Source organism: Antedon mediterranea, chromosome 8, assembly GCF_964355755.1.
Source record: "Antedon mediterranea chromosome 8, ecAntMedi1.1, whole genome shotgun sequence".
NCBI lineage: Eukaryota > Metazoa > Echinodermata > Crinoidea > Comatulida > Antedonidae > Antedon > Antedon mediterranea.
The window spans coordinates 18,677,030-18,695,397 of NC_092677.1; the positions used below are offsets into that span (position 1 = coordinate 18,677,030).

The following is an 18,368-nucleotide window of genomic DNA, read 5'->3' on the forward strand; positions in this document are numbered from 1 at the left end:
AATTACAAATCACAAATTATAACTCTTGCCTCTTGTACAAAAATGAAGTTTTTGGGACAAGTAGTTCCCGAGAAAATGCAATTTAAGTTTACTTGTTAATTTAAGACTGCTCACCGGCTTTTGATAATTCTGTCCTATCTTTTAACACTAGCAGGTCTGAAAATAATTTTTAAAAGTGGTCCAGAATTGGGACCGTGGTCTGGATTTTAACCAAAATTGGGCAGAGTCGTCCTTGCACCAGGTGACATGTATGGTAGTAATTTGGAGTAATTCGAATCAAAACTGTGAGCGCTAGAGTGATGACAAACAAACAAACAAACAAACAAACACACAAACCGCACCAATCAACATACTTGGCCAATTTTCAATTTGGCCAAGTAACAAACAAACTAGCCTTCGCGCATAGCGCGATACTTGGCCAAATCAAAATTGGCCTCCTGACATTGACCCAATTTTGACCAAAAGTGTATGTCTTATGCTGTGTGATTTAGGCTAATTTCACTACAATCATGTGTGTACGAGTTTGGTGTACAGGTTATGTAACCAGCCTTTCAACGAACAATAGCTTCAGTCGGCTAACAATAGAACAGCAACGCGAAAAACACACGGGTGAATTTGAAAAGAAATAGGTTTTGTAAACTACTCGCATCAAAAAACCTGTATATTAAATCAATTTATGTTTTAAAATTACAAATCACAAATTATAACTCTTGCCTCTTGTACAAAAATGAAGTTTTTTGGACAAGTAGTTCCCGAGAAAATGCAATTTAAGTTTACTTGTTAATTTAAGACTGCTCATCGGCTTTTGATAATTCTGTCCTATCTTTTAACACTAGCAGGTCTGAAAATAATTTTTAAAAGTGGTCCAGAATTGGGACCGTGGTTCGGATTTTAACCAAAATTGGGCAGTGTCGTCCTTGCACCAGGTGACATGTATGGTAGTAATTTGGAGTCATTCGAATCAAAATTGTGAGCGCTAGAGTGATGACAAACAAACAAACACACACACACACACACACACAAACCGCACCAATCAACATACTTGGCCAATTTTCAATTTGGCCAAGTAACAAACAAACACACACACAAACCAAACAGATCAACATACTTGGCCAATTTTCAATTTGGCCAAGTAACAAACACACGCTACCGATTACATATACCTCCTTGGCGGAGGTAAATAAATTACATTTTCTTTTCTGTTAAAAATATATAAACATTTTTTTTACTAAGTTACTTAGATATATAGCCTAACTGAGCTTTTATTGATATTATAATAATCAGATAATGAAGAACCAGTTTTCAATACGTGTCCAAAATGATACCACAGTAAACACTACTACTGGACTACCAACTGCTAATGTGTTGTGGATTGAACCCACAGCAATGGATAACTCCGGCATATCGATTATCATTTTTACCATGGCCCCGGGAAGTATTTTTCCAATAGGTGATAACCTTGTAATATATGCATGCTGCAACTGATTCAAATGAAAACTTTGCTCTATGTTCATTTAGTATCCTTGTGAAAGGTATGTTTTAATATTTTAAAAATAATACAATCTAATTTGATTGATCTCACCTGATATTTAATATGAATTCAGTTGTATTGATTAACTTTGGTAACATTAAACAAAAATATAAAAATAGTACAATTTAACGATGCAAATAAGGAACATAAATAAGGAACATTTGACATAGTTCCTAGTTATGTTTTACAATGTTTCGCAAGTTTAGATATGCGATAATATTGTGTTTGTAAGTTTTTTTGCTTTGTTTTTTTTTTACTTTATTATTTTTGTTTCAACTTATCAGCATATATGAAATCAATTTACTTATATAACAAAGTGCATCAATAAAGTACAATACAACGAGGTAAATAAGAAATATTTGTTTGCAACATTTATTGTCAAAATGTTGGATGATAACTTAAATGTGTTATTTGCACGAACACTAATTGTTTGAATAATCAACATGATCAGTCACACGCTTCACTATCTACTCACACAAAATTGCCTTTTTAAAGATATGACTCATTTTTTATCCTATTTAAATCATAATTAACAAAAAGTTTTAAATCAATTGAAAATAGTATTTTGATGTTATTTGTCACTAGTAATAAAATCATAAGCATTTATATTTTATCTGATGTTGCTGTAAATCTTAAACGTGTGACGTCGCAATCTTTAAATTTGCTTTTCTCAGTTAAAATGTCTTTCCGCTTCTTTAACAGAACATTCTGTTTATTTTTTTTAGATAACGAACGTCCAATGATTATCTGATGATGATGATGATGTTGTATTAAATTTTAAACGTGTGATGTCGCAATCTCCCTTTTGCATTTCCACATAAATATGCTTCTCTAACAGAACATTCTGTTTATGTATATCTAGATAACGAACGTCCAATGATTACCTGCCCAACAAATGTCACTTCAAACAATTATATTGGATTAGATAATGAACTAGTAAGTGTCAGCACAGATGAAGGAAGGCCAAATGCCACTGTCACCTGGGATCCTCTTGTGACAAGTGACAATAGTAATGCAACAGTGATTGTTTTGTCATCGCCATAAAAATCAGGAGACGTGATTCCATTTACAGCAACTGATTCTTCTGGTAATATTAACACATGTGACTTTGGTCTCAATGTTGAAGGTAAACATAATCAGGAATTGGGTTGAGAACACAATTCTATTTTGAGAACGGAGAGGGCGGGTTTTTCGACCTCTTTGATCAAGCACCCTCTCTGTTAACACGATCACATTAAGTTGAAGACAATTTTCTTATTTTTCCATCACCGATTTCCATCCTAACACGACAACATTTTTACAAGTAAGTCTTCTAACAATCCGGCACCTTATGCGACACAACTCAGTTACTCATAATTTCCACGACTACAAATACAGCCCTTTCCATTATGGAAAGTCTACCTATGTACTGTATGTGTGGTAACGTGAGTGTATTTTAGGGTGTGTCCGGGCTACTGGTGTGATTCTAGTTTACACGAGTTTACACTGTACTAATGTTCGGTCGCCATTGTGATTTAACACGGTTTTTCGACTTTATACATATATTATTATATATACAGTATATATATATTTCTGTATACTTTGCACATAATTATTCTCTTATATGTCGTGCGATTAACGACTCGCACATGAATTTTATATGTCGTGCGATAACGACCCGCACATTGATTGGTTTCGCCTTAGTCGAAGACAAGGCCCATACATAAATCCTCTTGTATGTCGTGCGATTAACGACTCGCACACGAATTTTTATATTTCGTGCGATAACGACTCGTACATTTACTTTCGCCTTAATCGAAGACAAGGCCAATACATAAATCCTTTTGTAGGAAGATATTAATGACACAAACATTACCCGCACATATACTTTTATATGTCGTGCGATGAACGACTCGCACATGAATTTTATATGTCGTGCGATAACGACTCGCACATTTACTTTCTCCTTAGTTGAAGACCAGGCCCATACATAAATCCTCTTGTAGGAAGATATTAACGACACAAAAATTTTTGTGATAAAAGCTCTTTTAACAGTACTGTATTAGGTTCAGGCCCAAGAGTGCGATTTACACTGAAATCTGGCGTGCTTAACAGGCAGGCACTATAGTAACCGAAAACCACATTACACATTGGTTTGGTATGTCGGGCGATAACAGACTAGCATTTTTCGCCTTATCAGATATTAGAACTTCTATCGAGTATCCAGTTTTCCCTACTGTGTGATATATTTACTAAGGGACACTGTTGTTTATTTATTTCATTTATATATATTAGGTCAAAGTGACGAGTTAAATTCTAGTTTTAATAATATATATTATTTTATATATATAATTTTATTTTTTTTAATATATACACACTTCCACTTCCTAGTAAAAAATAAAAGCTAACTTGCTATATTAACGTCTACGCCTTGTAATAGTACAAACAAACGTTTACCTTTTCCATATGTTTGGTCAAGTGAAGTTTTGAATTCAGCCTAGCTACATTATACATAGGCATAATACCTATAATAATTATATCGTACGGCAATACACACTACGTTTTGGTAAACATTATTAACATTTTGTTGTATTGTCTTCTTACATCGATTTCTGCTAGGGGTTCATAATGGCCAAACGGACAGCACGTAAGACACAGAAACAAACAGCACCCAAACAATCCAACAGCACTTCTGGGGCTTCTGGTGCACCTAAAAGGAAAGCACAAACTACACCTAAACAACTAGCTAAGAAGAAAAAGCTCCCTGCCACTGCTTCTACCAGTACAGATAATACTGACACATGTAACGCTTCGGCGGTTTCCGCCGAGGTCTCGGAAAGGCTGGAAAAAATGGAGCACATGATTTCTGGATTGGCCGAGGTACTTACTAATTTGAGTAAGTGTGGGAAGTCTAATATAGGCATATCCGATACCACTACTACAATAGCTAACGACGCAGAACTAAACAGCACTCGGTTCTTCGACGACACAACACCAAATACTATATCAGATATCACCATGCCACTCACTCACGCACCTGACACTATTGCCACACCGCCAAAAGACACATTTATTCCATACACTATTGTTGAAGGAGATGCAGCTCAAAACCCCCTCCGGTATACCGGAGGAATTAAGGCCAGAGCTTTGGTCCCCGACAAATTAAAAATAAAAATTAAAGACCACAAATATGTTGAGTTTTCAGATATCGTTAACCCAGACGAAAGCGATACATTCGCGTTACAGTTCAACGGGGGCCTTGAAATGGTGCCAAAAAAGAAAAAACGATTCTTGTCCGAACATGAATGGTCCATGGCATTTTACGACTTTGCCACTATACATCTAAGCTATCATCCTGCAGATTCAAAACATGATGCGGAACAACGCACAAAATTGGCGGTCATACGATGAGGCTTTTCGGAGAGCTAGGGAACATACCAAATGCTCATGGGCCACAGTACGGGGCGACCTTATTCACAACTTGATGCTACAACACTATTGCCCACAAAGTCATTTTCGGGGCTTCAACACCCCACCTTTCAACAGGAAGACCACCGATTCCCAAATACCACTTCGATACTGCCAATCATACCACACCCCAGCGCGAAAGTGCTTACAACCATACCGCTGTAAGTACTCTCATCAATGCTTTAAATGCTCCGAAGACAGGCCACACCCATATTTCCTGTGCAAACGAGTTACAAATCAATCACGTCACCCATCAACAACAACATCCTCTGCTAACACCACTGCCAACCCCCCTAAGGGTAGATAAACTCGAAACCCTTCTCTCGGGATATTCCAACAAAGATTACCTCATTTCCGGCTTTACAAATGGTTTTTTCCTGAATTACGACGGTCCGGAGGCCGGCTTTACTGCAAAAAATTCAGTATCGGCATTACAGAAACCTCAAATTATCCAACCGATGATTGCTAAAAAGATTGCTACAGGGCGTATAGCTGGTCCATTCGATTTTCCCCCATTTCTACATTTCAAATCGTCACCTCTGAGTTTGAGGGAGAAATCCGTTGCAGGAAAATACAGATTAATTCATAACTTATCATATCCGCACGACAAAAGATCAGTGGATCATAATATTCCGCAACATTACAAAACAGTCCACTATGAAAATATATCCACAGCCGTAAATATCATTCAAAAATCCACCTACCCAGCCTACCTATCAAAAAGCGATATTCAAGATGCTTTCCGGCTCATTTTCTTGCACAAAACGCAGTATCACCTTACCGGGTTCTCTTGGAGAAACAAACTGTACTACGATAAGGTCCTCCCACAAGGGTGTGGATCCTCTTGTAGAATTTTTGAATCGTTTTCAGACGGAATAAAATGGATACTGACAAATAAACTAGCATGTAAAAACGTAGTCAAGGTTTTAGACGATTTCCTGCTTATAGGCGATACAAAACATGAGTGCCAAAGGTACCTTAACAATCTCATTGCCTTATCAGGTGAAATTGGCCTTCCTCTCTCTCCTCACAAAACAGTTGAGCCAACTACAAAATTAACCTTCCTAGGGATCGAACTGGATACGCGAGCTATGGTAGCCAGATTACCCAAGAACAAACTAGAAAAGTATAGGTCCGAAGTAGAAAAATGGTCAAGTTTACATTACATAACACTCAGAGAACTTCAATCTCTTACCGGCAAACTTCAGTTCGCCACGTGCGTTATTAAGACCGGCAGGGCTTTCCTTACAAGACTATATACACTCACGAAAGGTCAGACAAATCCCGACTCAAAAACACGTATTACACAAGGAGTACGGGAATATTTAAAAATTTGGATACAATTTCTTGACCAATACAATGGAACCACTATCATCAATGTACTACCAAAAAAGTACTCCGAATGCCTTCACTTCTTTTCAGATGCTTCCAAAAGGGAATTTGGTGCTACATTTGGGGCTACGTGGGTACACGGTATATGGCCAGAACGTTGGAAGAAGTTAGATATAATGGTTTTAGAAATGTACCCTATTTATCTCATGATATCACTGTACTCAAGCCAACTGGCCAACACTCATGTAGTATTTCACACCGATAACCTACCCAATGTCTATCATGTTAACAATAAAACTAGTTCTAATTCTGATGTAATGCGCATAATCAGGCCGTTAGTGTTAGTACTACTTACACATAATATACATCTAACAGCCAGGCATATACCAGGTATTAAAAATGTACTAAGTGATGCAATTTCCCGTTCACAGGTAACGCAAAAACTTCTCAAACAATTCGGAATGCATCAAAACCCATTAACAATACCACCGCATCTGCTACCAGAGAACTTCGTGCATTCACGAAAACCTGATAAGAGCTTCCGTCACGACTGGAACCAGAAAATCATACAACAGGGCGTGGTCAACCTTACTTATGTTCCTACAAAGCCACCACCTACCACATCAAATGCCTATCTCACCACCCCACATCTCACTTTTCGTCTGCCACCTCTTTCGGACAGGTCTCAACCAAAATACCATAATAACGTATCTAAGTGCCATTGCATTCATGCACAAAATTACCAACAACCCAGACCCTACTAACATACCATTGTTAACTATTGTCACAAGAGGTGCCGGGAAGCTATACAACGTTGCCAGCCGCCGCCGACGCCTTTACCCGGTTACCACTACCATAATGGAGAAGCTTCTCGCTCAACTCAAGCTTATTAAGAGCAATGAATACGAAAGGAAATTTTATAAAGCTTTGTTCCTCACCTGTTACTACGCTTATGCGAGAGCAAGTGAAATGGTACGGACCAATAATCCGGAACACGTCCTAAAACTGCGTGACATTACCATATCACACACTAATGTTACCTTCCAATTTAAATCCTTAAAACACCACAAGGGCGAATCCCAACATTTCAGCATTAGCAAAAAAGGAAACAGCATATTATGCCCGGTACAGGTGTTACAGGATTACAATTCGATCAGGCCTACGACTCGGGGGCAATTTTTCATATTTCAAACCGGAGCTCCACTACTTAGGAAGCATTTAAGTCATACGTTAAAAGAAGCCGCGTTACACGCCAACTTAGACCACACCCGGTACAACACACACTCGTTCAGAATCAGAAGGGCCACGCAACTTAGAGACCTGGGCGCAGGTGAACAAGAAATTCAAGCTACCGGAAGATGGAAAAGCGACGCATATAAACGATATATCCGACCCCACTTGATAACTCTTAATAATGACTAATAAAAATGTACATTTACATTATAACTCACTTACATCCATGCGTCTATTTACGTTTTTTTTTTCCTTCAGTATTGTTTATTGGCAATGTGTTAGTACAACTTTGCTCCCATGGCAGTGCACGGTAGTGGAGCCCTCGGATTAGCCTTGGGTGGAAGGTGCTGATGCTCAACATACTGCCATGAAGTATCTGCGTATACTTTCATGGGGAGCATTGTTGTATTAATGGTGATTTTTGTACCTATCAGTCTCTTTGGAGACATTTCCAGGGAGTTCTGGTAGTACGATTTTTTTTTTTTTATCTCAGTTTCATGTGGGTAAGTGAACATTCTTCCTTGTTTCCTGCACTTTGGTGGGCTGCTCTTGGCGGTGCCTTGGCACCTGTCGCGGGCTAATTTTCTCTGAGCATCCCTGTTGTGCTTACTTAGAATTGGAAAATTATTGCTATATAACTTATATTTGCTTATGACTTTTATGTGCAGTTTTACATGGGCGAATGTTCATTTACTAATAAACTATTTAAGCCAGAACTTATGTTGTATGCATCTTTATTTGGTATTCTATGAGTTTGTTAATTGCCGCTGTCTCCGAGTAGCAAAAATCAAGAATTGGGTTGAGAACACAATTCTATTTTGGGAACGGAGAGGGCGGGTTTTTCGACCTCTTTGATCAAGCACCCTCTCTGTTAACACGATCACATTAAGTTGAAGACAATTTTCCCTCCCTCCCGCCCAATATTTAGACACTTAATAAGGGCTCATTTTCTCTGAGCATCCCTGTTGTGCTTACTTAGAATTGGAAAATTATTGCTATATAACTTATATTTGCTTATGACTTTTATGTGCAGTTTTACATGGGCGAATGTTCATTTACTAATAAACTATTTAAGCCAGAACTTATGTTGTATGCATCTTTATTTGGTATTCTATGAGTTTGTTAATTGCCGCTGTCTCCGAGTAGCAAAAACATATTTACTTTTTCCAAAATTTACTTCTACTAAATCCTACTAATCACAGAAAAAATCATGACAAATCTGATCTTATGTGAAAGGGTTATTTCAAGTCAAAAAGGTCAACATTTTACCTTTAGTGTTATCTTAGAACTTACACTAAGGATAATTTGTTTTAATCAAAAAAAAAGTATGGGTTTTTTTATGAATAAAATAAACTAGCATAGTGTGTTTGCAAGCTATAGCATAGTCTTAGAAAGCTATAACGTACCTCAATGCTGTTTTGATTTTAGATGTAAACAGTTTAGAATGCTTTTCTTTTTAAGTTATGTTAATTGTTGATTTAGCCCAGTTTTTTTAAAAGATTACACTAAATATCATCATATTTAGATTCAGAAGCCCCATATATTATCAATTGTCAATTGGATATGACTGTTACCACAACATCTGGTGAGGCATTTGCCATCAATGTCACATGGATGGAACCAACAGCTACTGATAACTCTGAAGAGACTCCTGTACCGGTAGCAGACTACACTTCTGGTGATAATATGTTCCCAATTGGTAGCACAACAGTTCGGTATAATGTGTCAGATTCAGCAGGAAGCTTTAACGAAGATTGCAATTTTGTTGTCACTGTTGAAGGTAGTTTGATTTTGTTGCTGTACTAATTTAGAACAAAAATGCAATTAAAAATACTAGTATGATGTCCGAACATAACATGCAAAATGTTCAGTAAAGTCAGTTGAAATATTTTAAATGTTCTCTTTTCATTTATTTTATTACATATTTATTTTGTAATGTAATTAATATTATTATTATTTAGTGTATTATTATTTAGTCCTTTGTACTACCTAATATTCTGTTATTGTCTTATTTTCTTTTTAAAAGCAGCCTAACATACTTTAAAATGTGTTTTTATATTAGATATTGAATGCCCAGTTATAAATGTAACTTCAAACAATTACAATCAAACAAGTTTTGGTTTATTAGTTATTAGCACGGATGAAGGAAATTCATTTGCCACGGTGACCTGGAACCCTCCTGTGACAAGTGACAATAGCAATGGCATGGTGAATGTAGTGTCATCACCATATGAATCGGGTGACATGATACCAAGTGGTGTTCACACAATCACCTTTACAGCAACTGATCCTACTGGAAATAGTGACAGTTGTGATTTAAGTTTCCGGGTCCAAGGTATAAGTATTTTCAAGAATTTAGTAAATGTAATAACCTACCAACTTATGAACACATTATCAATGCAATAGAAACAGAAGATAATACCAGTAAATGTTATGAAGAAAACATTTAGCATACAAAGAGGTTACACTGGTAACATGTGGTGATATCTGAGTATCTTATAAGAACAGATATAACCTCTATCAACACATTCACACTTAGCTCTACTCTCTCTCTATAGCAGTAGTACCGAATTAAATGTTGAGCTTTATTTTGCTCATGATACTTTATTTGGGTAAGATAACCTGAGAATGATAATTAAAATTAAAAACTGAAGGAAACAGAAAACTTTTCCTATTTTAAATTAACAGCTTAAAGAAGAATAAAGTTTTACAAACAGGATTCAATTGTGATTTAGTAATATGTTTTAACTTATGACTGTGTTTAATCCACTCCCTACGCCCAAATGATAATGATATAAGAATGTCATTGGTGAGGTACTTTCTGCTGAATACAGTATACTAGTTTTTTTTTCATTTAAATAATATTAATTAATTTATATGTCAAGTATAGATTCCGATGATACCACATCTTTAACCTTTACTGCAGCAATTCAGAAAGTTCAACTAACCAACCCAGTGGCTATTGATTATGATGTCACCACCTCAGCGCTATACTGGTCTGACGTCACCACGTCTTCAATTGAATATTATTCATTTGTCACAAAACAACACAAAGTTTTAGTTTGTTTTCAAACCGGAGGTAAGAGCAAATTATTATTTTCTATCTTATGTCGTGGATTCTTTTTAAAAATAGGTTTTCTAGATAGATATGTTAACAAATATGTTGTGTTTAAAGGTTACCTGATGTTGGACATATTGACTATCGTTATGCGACCACATTTTTATTTTATTTGCACTAATTTAACAAAGAAATTAAAAATTTGACTGATAGAGGGCGCTACAACATATGACGTAATCAAAGGTCCACAGAGCAATGTTTACATGCTGAAGGTTGCGATGATGACTGCAGATCAGCCACAATAAGTAAGGTTCTTATTTGAGCCTGAACGAACATTTCTATGTGATTAAGAGGATAAAAGTGGCATGATAGAGTAGCCTTATTGATAATCAGTTTGATTTTGGATGATAAGACAGGAGATAATGATTGGTGTAAAGGGGTAAACTACATGCTGCAATGAAGTGGTGTGTTGGAAGTTGAACGTTTTACTGATAATTAATAATATTGGTAATAACAATCACACTATTTTAAATTAATTTACTATTTAATAAAACAGTAAATACAATTACTAACAATATCACATCCTCAACCTAAACACACAGTAGGCCTACTTCTTGTAGTAAGGTCTAGTGTTTATAAATCAACAAGTTGTACGTCAGTTTCTCATCTGGCGAACAGTCGTGACCAGTCGAGCGTAAAAAAAACAGAAATAACATAGCGTTTTCAGGACAAAATGTTAATTAAAAGATCGTTCTTAATCATTCGTATGATAAACATATTACTGTCAAATGTTCTTGAAAGATTGGCCTACATCATTTTATGATTAAAAAAAGAAATAATTATGAATTTATTTAAAATTACAATATGGACAGATTCATGGAAAGTACCATTTAATACAAATAAAACCAAAGTGATGATTAGGCCTATTAAAAAAAACGGAACCGTTTAACCTAAATATAACTGCGGTACAGATGTAAATGGCCTACTCACCTTGGAGTAACTTTTACCTTAAAACTAACATAATACTTACATTTGAGTAAAACCTCACATGCTCTAAATTTATTAAATCATGTTAAAGAAATTATATGAGACAAGTCTCTCTAAGTTGTATCTAGCACACTTAAATGGAAAATGCTGCTCCTGTCTGGGATAACATTTCCAAATATCTTAGCGACAATTTGGCCAAATTTCAAATAAGTGCAGCCAGTATATGTGTAGGAGCTTGGAAGCACACTATCATGCCCGGGCCATTGGAACTTGGTTGGTCCACTCTAATCAATAATTTGAATCTACCTCGTTGCATGACTTTAAGAAAAGTTGATTACTATGTAACTGGAACAAAAAAAGTAAATCAAATACATACTACAATTCATCTTTGATTTAGCTGCTTTTCCAATTTGTTTATATGTGGAACTGGTTCCGATTTTGTTAAATATTTACTTTATCAAGACTCTACTCTTACAAATATATAGATATAACAACTTTTATGTAATATTTTTGGATCAAATAGCCCTTCAAATAAGCAAAATATAATCATTTCATTTAATTGTATTTAGAAATATTTAGTTGATACCAACATATTTAATATTGTATTGTATTATTCTTATATATTTCCACCTTCTGTTACGATAAGCTCATATTTGTTATATGTTGCAGAGGCTCCTTGAAGCTAAGGCTTGCCTTGTTATGAGCCTCTAAGAAGAAATATTCAATTTAAACAAATATATTTTTAGGTCTCATAGCCCCATTTGTTGCTCTCCATAATAATAGGAATTTATGTAAGTTATGTGAATTAAGGTCACATAGATTATATGTTAAATGTGATATGTATTAGTGTTCCCAAATAATCTTAATCTTACAAATGTTTTGGTAAGTTGTAAATATATATAAATAAGTATGTCCTAATTTGTGATTACAATATTTTATTTAATTCAGGCGTGTATGGTTTAACTATTGATGGAATTGGGAAAAAACTTTATTTGACAAGTACTTCAGAAGACAGAATTGAAGTAATAAATTTGGATGGAACAAACAGAACTGTTCTTTTTGACATGACATTGGTTGAGCCACGTGCAATTAAAATAGACACAGTAAACGCGTATGTAATGGAACTAATAATAACTGGTTTGTTACGCATCTTTTTAAACAAAAATGTCAATATGTTCTCAACGAAACAACTTTGAACTATATTTGGCTCCGTATATAGATTAACTTATTTTGTATAACTTGCTGCAGATGCATCAACACGACTCATTTAATATTTGAAGAATGTTAATAATGTAAACAATAACAAATGAATGGGTTTCCATTGTATACTCTGCTTCTATTTGATGTAAATAAGAAAAATCGTATGAATGTTATTAGAGATAAAACATTGGCATCTTTCATAATCAGCAATATACTGTATAGTACATTAGTATAGATCTTAAATCATAAAGGTCATAAGCTTTCGTAAACTGTACTTTGCTAATTATAAAAAAAGATACTTGTATTGGACTGATTGGGGACTTGGAAATGAGATGATAGAGCGTGCGCAGCTAAATGACGTGAATGCCACTAGAACCCCCTTGGTGACAACAGAACTTATATTTCCAAACGGACTTGTTTATCAGTTTCAGGTGCGTTTTGATGAATTATAATAGAAATAATTCTTTTATTGGGTCCACCAATATTTTAAAAAATATACAATTAACAAATGTAACCTCATTATATTTTAAAGATTGATATTTCTTTTATTCCTGTCCACCCTGGCAGCACTGACAAGTGGCAATAGAACAATGACTGTAGTGTCATCACCCTTTGAGTCAGGTGACATGACACCAATCGGTACTCACGCAATCACCTTTACAGCAATTGCTTCTTTTGGCAATAATGAAACTTGTGACTTTTATATCAAGGTTGAAAGTAAAATATAAAAAAGCTGTTTCAATGATTTGTTTAAAGAATTTAGAACAGCTGATTTTTGACGAAAAACATTATCACTTATCACAAATAAAAATGAAAAGTAGTTAATGATTATATTATAAATATGTGATATTATGACCATCCTGTTATTAATTTAATCAAAATTTAGTTACGTTTACACAACCACTTGTGTTTATACTGTGTTGTTAGTTTTGTAACAAACCTCAAGAACAATGATGTTTTTGTTAATTGAACAATTTCTAAATGATATCGTTTATACAAGAAAAAAAGGCCAGTTGATTAGAAATTATGATATTGTACATATCATGTTTAGATCAAGAAGCTCCAGATATTCTAAATTATCCAATCGATTTGACTGTAAACACAACATTTGGTGAGGCATTTGCAATCAATATCATATAGGTTGAACCGACAGCTGTTGATAACTCTGGCGAGACTCCTGTACCGGTAGCAGACTACACTTCTGGTGATAATAAGTTTCCAATTGGTTATACAACGGTGCAGTACAATGTCTCAGATTCAGTTGGTAACTTCAATGCAAACTGTAGTTTTGTTGTCACTATTGAAGGTAGATCAATTTTGGTTGAATAATTGTAATAATAACTGTAAAAATACTAATAAAGACGCGCTGATTGCGTTAGGTTTTGCACGATGTATTCGTCTGCACCAAACAAAAACCAACAAAAAAGCACACACCACTGTTTTGCTAGGTCTGGGATAGGCTAGTCCGCATCTCCACTCTAACCCACTTGTGTGTTATTTGTAAAAATGATTACAGTAGTAAAATTTGATTTGTCGTGTATATTTCGTTATTTTTCGCTATAGACAAGGTTTATTATGATTTTTTTTTTATTAGTTCGGAAATGCCACTTTTTATCCCCTGAACGGAAGAAAGATTTTAAAAAAGAAATCCTTCAAAAGCAATATACCACTGTAGTAGAAATCTTGGAGTTCCTTTTGTAAATGTTTGATTTATTTGCATCTAATTAAAAATATACTAAATGTATGAAACAAGATATATAAAATATGCAATTTCAAATTAAAACACAAAAGATAAAAAAAAAATGCAAGATAGCACATTTGGGACTTATTTCCAATAGGGTCCTCAAGGCGTAGAACTTTTTGAAGAAATTTGAAAAAAAAAATTCCATAAACAGACAAGGCAAAAAGTTAACAATACATGAAACATACCTAAAAATACTGGTAAATGAGTTTAGAAATACGATAAATTAATACCAAATTAAATATTTGCCGATTTCTGATTCTCGTTCGTAAAAAATGGTGTATTATTAGATTTAAATAAATACATTTATCTTTTCTAATTTATCTCACAGACAATGAACCTCCAATGGTGACATGTCCGTATGATCAGACAATTGAAGCAGACTATGAATATTCTACAGCCAATACTACTTGGTATCTTACAGCTTTTGACAATGATGTTATTATAAGTGGATATGTAAATGATTCTCGCGTTGTTTCATATTTTGACCTTTCTCTAATTAACTTAATGGTTGTGTTTTTTAATTCTTCGGCCACATTTGATTGGGGAAAAAATGTGATAACGTATGAATTTTTGGATAATAACACAAACGTAGGAATCTGTGAATTCACTATTACAGTTACAGGTACAGGTATGAAATAAATCTAGATTATTTTGACCAAATGCCTATAAAAAACAATCTATACAGTGTTTCTGTATTTTTGTATTGATTCGGTAACTTTTTTGTTTATTCGGACATTTACTTTTTCTGGATTTCTTTATTTCCTGACAATTAAATCCAACGTAATAAAACCAAATGTTTTCTTATTCACGATCACGTTTCTATTAGTTGGTGGCTGTTTAGATAAATGTGATGGGTACGACTCTATCCAAGATTGCTATTGTGATAACGTCTGTGGACATTTTCGCGACTGTTGCTCAGACTATTTATTTCTGTGTTCAAGTAAGATTAGAATTCTTTTTATTTATATTGATTATGAGATTTTATCGTATTATCTACATCCATGCTAGCTATAAAAGAAAATCTCATGCAAACAGACCGAGTCGGTTGTTTCGAAAATCTTGCTTTGAATGTTATAATATCATATCATTTTAACATATTTTTATCAGATAATAGTGGTCCAGTTTTTGAAAATTGTCCAAACGATACTACAGTAAACACTACTACTGGGCTAGCGACTGCTAATGTATCTTGGATAAAACCAACAGCAATGGATTACTCTGGCTATTTGAATATAACATACTACTTAGAACCAGGAAGTATCTTCCCAATAGGTATTACCACGATAACATACACTGTAGAAAATCCATTTGGAAACAACGCTACCTGTTCAATTAATGTCATTGTGGAAGGTATGTCAAAGTGCCTACAATGTACAATTGTTTTTTAAAAGAATACCATATGGTTTTCATATTAAATGTGGTCCTCTTCTGTTTGTCACACAGGTATTTTATTTTTATGTATTTAATTAAATGTACTTGTTCTATTTATTTTACATTTTATAATATTTTGGAAAAAAATATATTCAATGTTGAATCTTCTCTAATGTTTATGTATATATTTTAGAAATTTAAAGTAACAATCTTTGTTTAAGTAGGCCTACATGTAACTTTCTTTTTTTATCAGATAATGAAAATCCTATTATAAAACATTGTCCAAATGATACCTTTACTACTGAATTACAAGCTGCTGAAAGAACCCACAGAAATACAGCAATGGACATCTCTGGGATATGGAATCTTACAGTTTATATGGAATCAAATTTCTCAATAGGTGATAACACGGTAACATACATTGCAGAAGACACATCTGGTAACACAGCTACCTGTTCATTTACTATCACTGTAGGAGGTATGTTAAAAAAAACATAATATGATTTTTACCTACCTATAAGTGAAATATTAATATAAAGTATTTAACCAGAGAGGCGAATCATTATTAAAAAACGACCATATATCTTGAAAAATATATCTAGTAAAACTATACGTAATCAATCAATCAAGTAGACCCAAACATAAATGGATGGTGTAGTAAAGTAAGGTGAATTTTTAGAAGTTTAGAAGTTGAGAATGTTTTGACAGTTATCTTATTTTAGATGAATAAATGAAATGAAATATGAGACCTATTATAAATGTTATTTATGATTGTTTCATTGTAAAAACTGATTAAAACTTAAATCTAAAATATTTCAAGCACTACTCAACCGCTAATGATACAACCTTGTTTTGATGCTAACCCTGAATCTAGTTGAAATTTTTAATTGTGATGCTGTATAGTTATGTTCTTTTTGATATAATGTTTGCGCCATGGTCGAAGTATAGTATAGTACAGTTCTTTTCAGGGCTATATACATGGTTACCGCAAACTTTATCAACATATTGAATTTGCTATGGAAAATGTTAAGCAATTAAATAGTTTCTTTTTTTAATACAGATGACAACGAGTGCGATACAGATCCATGTACAGAAAATGAAGTTTGTAATAATACGATTGGTAGTTATACTTGTGAATGTTACACAGGGTTTATACGTGCTGGTAATAATGATTGTATTGGTAAGAACAATTTTAAATTACATACCATATTAAATATAGTTGGTTTACACTTTCCACGTCATAATAAATGCTAGATCATGCACATTCAGGTAAAATTGATCGGACCATCTTACTTCAGCTATCCCTACTTTAAATTAACCTTCTTAGAGCCGAATTTTAGGCGTAATTCGAGTAAAACACATTTTGGAGTTCCTATTTGTTGTCAATCAAAGTATAAATTAATACCCATCTTGTACTAAAAATCCGATTAAAATTATATTTCATGTATAGTTCTGATGCTTAAACAGTGTTGTTATATAAAAAAAAATGAAAGGTAAAATTACTTGCCCATAATTTCGTATGCTCCTCTGTTTCCTCTAATACTTACCTATCATTGGACAATATATAGCCTTTCTGCTAGACGTAGGAAACTCAAATAAAAGTGCAAATTCATTTAGTCGTACTGCAAACTTCAACTACATTTGAATAGAATTTGACTAGCCGTTTTCCAAGTCTATAGACTAAAGTTTGGATTAAGATTATGGGTTTTAGACTTGGATTGCAAGAATAGTTTTTTAATAAATTTCAAAACTAGAACATTTGTGCTGTATATTAATTTGTTTTTATCTTAGATGAAGATGAGTGTGCTAATAATATTCTATGTTCAGAAAATGAAGTTTGTAGTAATACGATTTGTAGCTATACTTGTGAATGTTACACAGGGTTTGTACGTGCTGGCAATAATGTTTGTTTTGGTAAAAAATATTTTTAATTACATACCATATTAAATATAATTTGTTTACATTTTCTATGTCATAATAAGTGATAGCTTATCCATCGTTATTTTTTTTTATAATACTGCAAATTATTTTTTGTTTACAACTGTATTAAATTACATTATTTTTCTTTTCCACGACATGAATTACGTTACGTCACAGGAAATTTAACACATTGGGGATTTTAAGTCAAGATTTTTTGGTCAGGCTAGAAATAACATTATTCATCGTAATTGTCTTTGTCAGAGGCATAGACATTTAACACATACAAGTTAACGTACCACTATGGTTCCTGTACACATTTTGGAGTTCCCTAATTGTTTTCAATCAAAAAAGTTGTCGGTAAATTATTACCGATCTTGTACTAATAATTAATCAAAATTATATTTCATGTATAGTTCTGATGCTTAAACAGTGTTGTAGTGAATTTATTTTAGTTGGTTCCGAGCTTTCTCAGGCGTATATAACTCCACGCGACGTACACAGCTGTCACTCATACAAAAAGTATATTTAACTCAACTAGAACTTTT

General features: G+C 33.9%; 2 protein-coding genes across 2 annotated transcripts; both read left to right on the plus strand.

Moving 5' to 3' along the window:
• Positions 1-9,157: 9,157 nt before the first annotated feature.
• On the plus strand, positions 9,158-15,171 carry LOC140057686 (hyalin-like). The gene is made up of 7 exons (XM_072103407.1): positions 9,158-9,323; positions 9,672-9,878; positions 10,434-10,622; positions 12,537-12,699; positions 13,321-13,498; positions 13,929-14,094; positions 14,861-15,171. Exons 1-7 carry the CDS (start codon positions 9,158-9,160, stop codon positions 15,169-15,171), a joined length of 1,380 nt encoding a protein of 459 aa, XP_071959508.1.
• Positions 15,172-16,302: 1,131 nt separating this feature from the next.
• On the plus strand, positions 16,303-17,834 carry LOC140057687 (uncharacterized; the record flags this gene model as incomplete). The annotated part of the gene is made up of 3 exons (XM_072103408.1): positions 16,303-16,381; positions 16,964-17,083; positions 17,695-17,834. Coding segments are annotated over 3 exons (339 nt in total), but the record flags the coding sequence as incomplete, so codon positions are not given.
• Positions 17,835-18,368: the final 534 nt, after the last annotated feature.

Bases quoted from the DNA above. Each gene is read 5' to 3' on its own strand.
- LOC140057686 (XM_072103407.1), top strand. From the start codon at position 9,158: ATGGAACCAACAGCTACTGATAACTCTGAAGAGACTCCTGTACCGGTA. The intron at 10,623-12,536 runs GTAAGAGCAAAT...TATTTAATTCAG, and splicing joins AGTTTGTTTTCAAACCGGAG to GCGTGTATGGTTTAACTATT. The intron at 14,095-14,860 runs GTAGATCAATTT...TTTATCTCACAG, and splicing joins TTTTGTTGTCACTATTGAAG to ACAATGAACCTCCAATGGTG.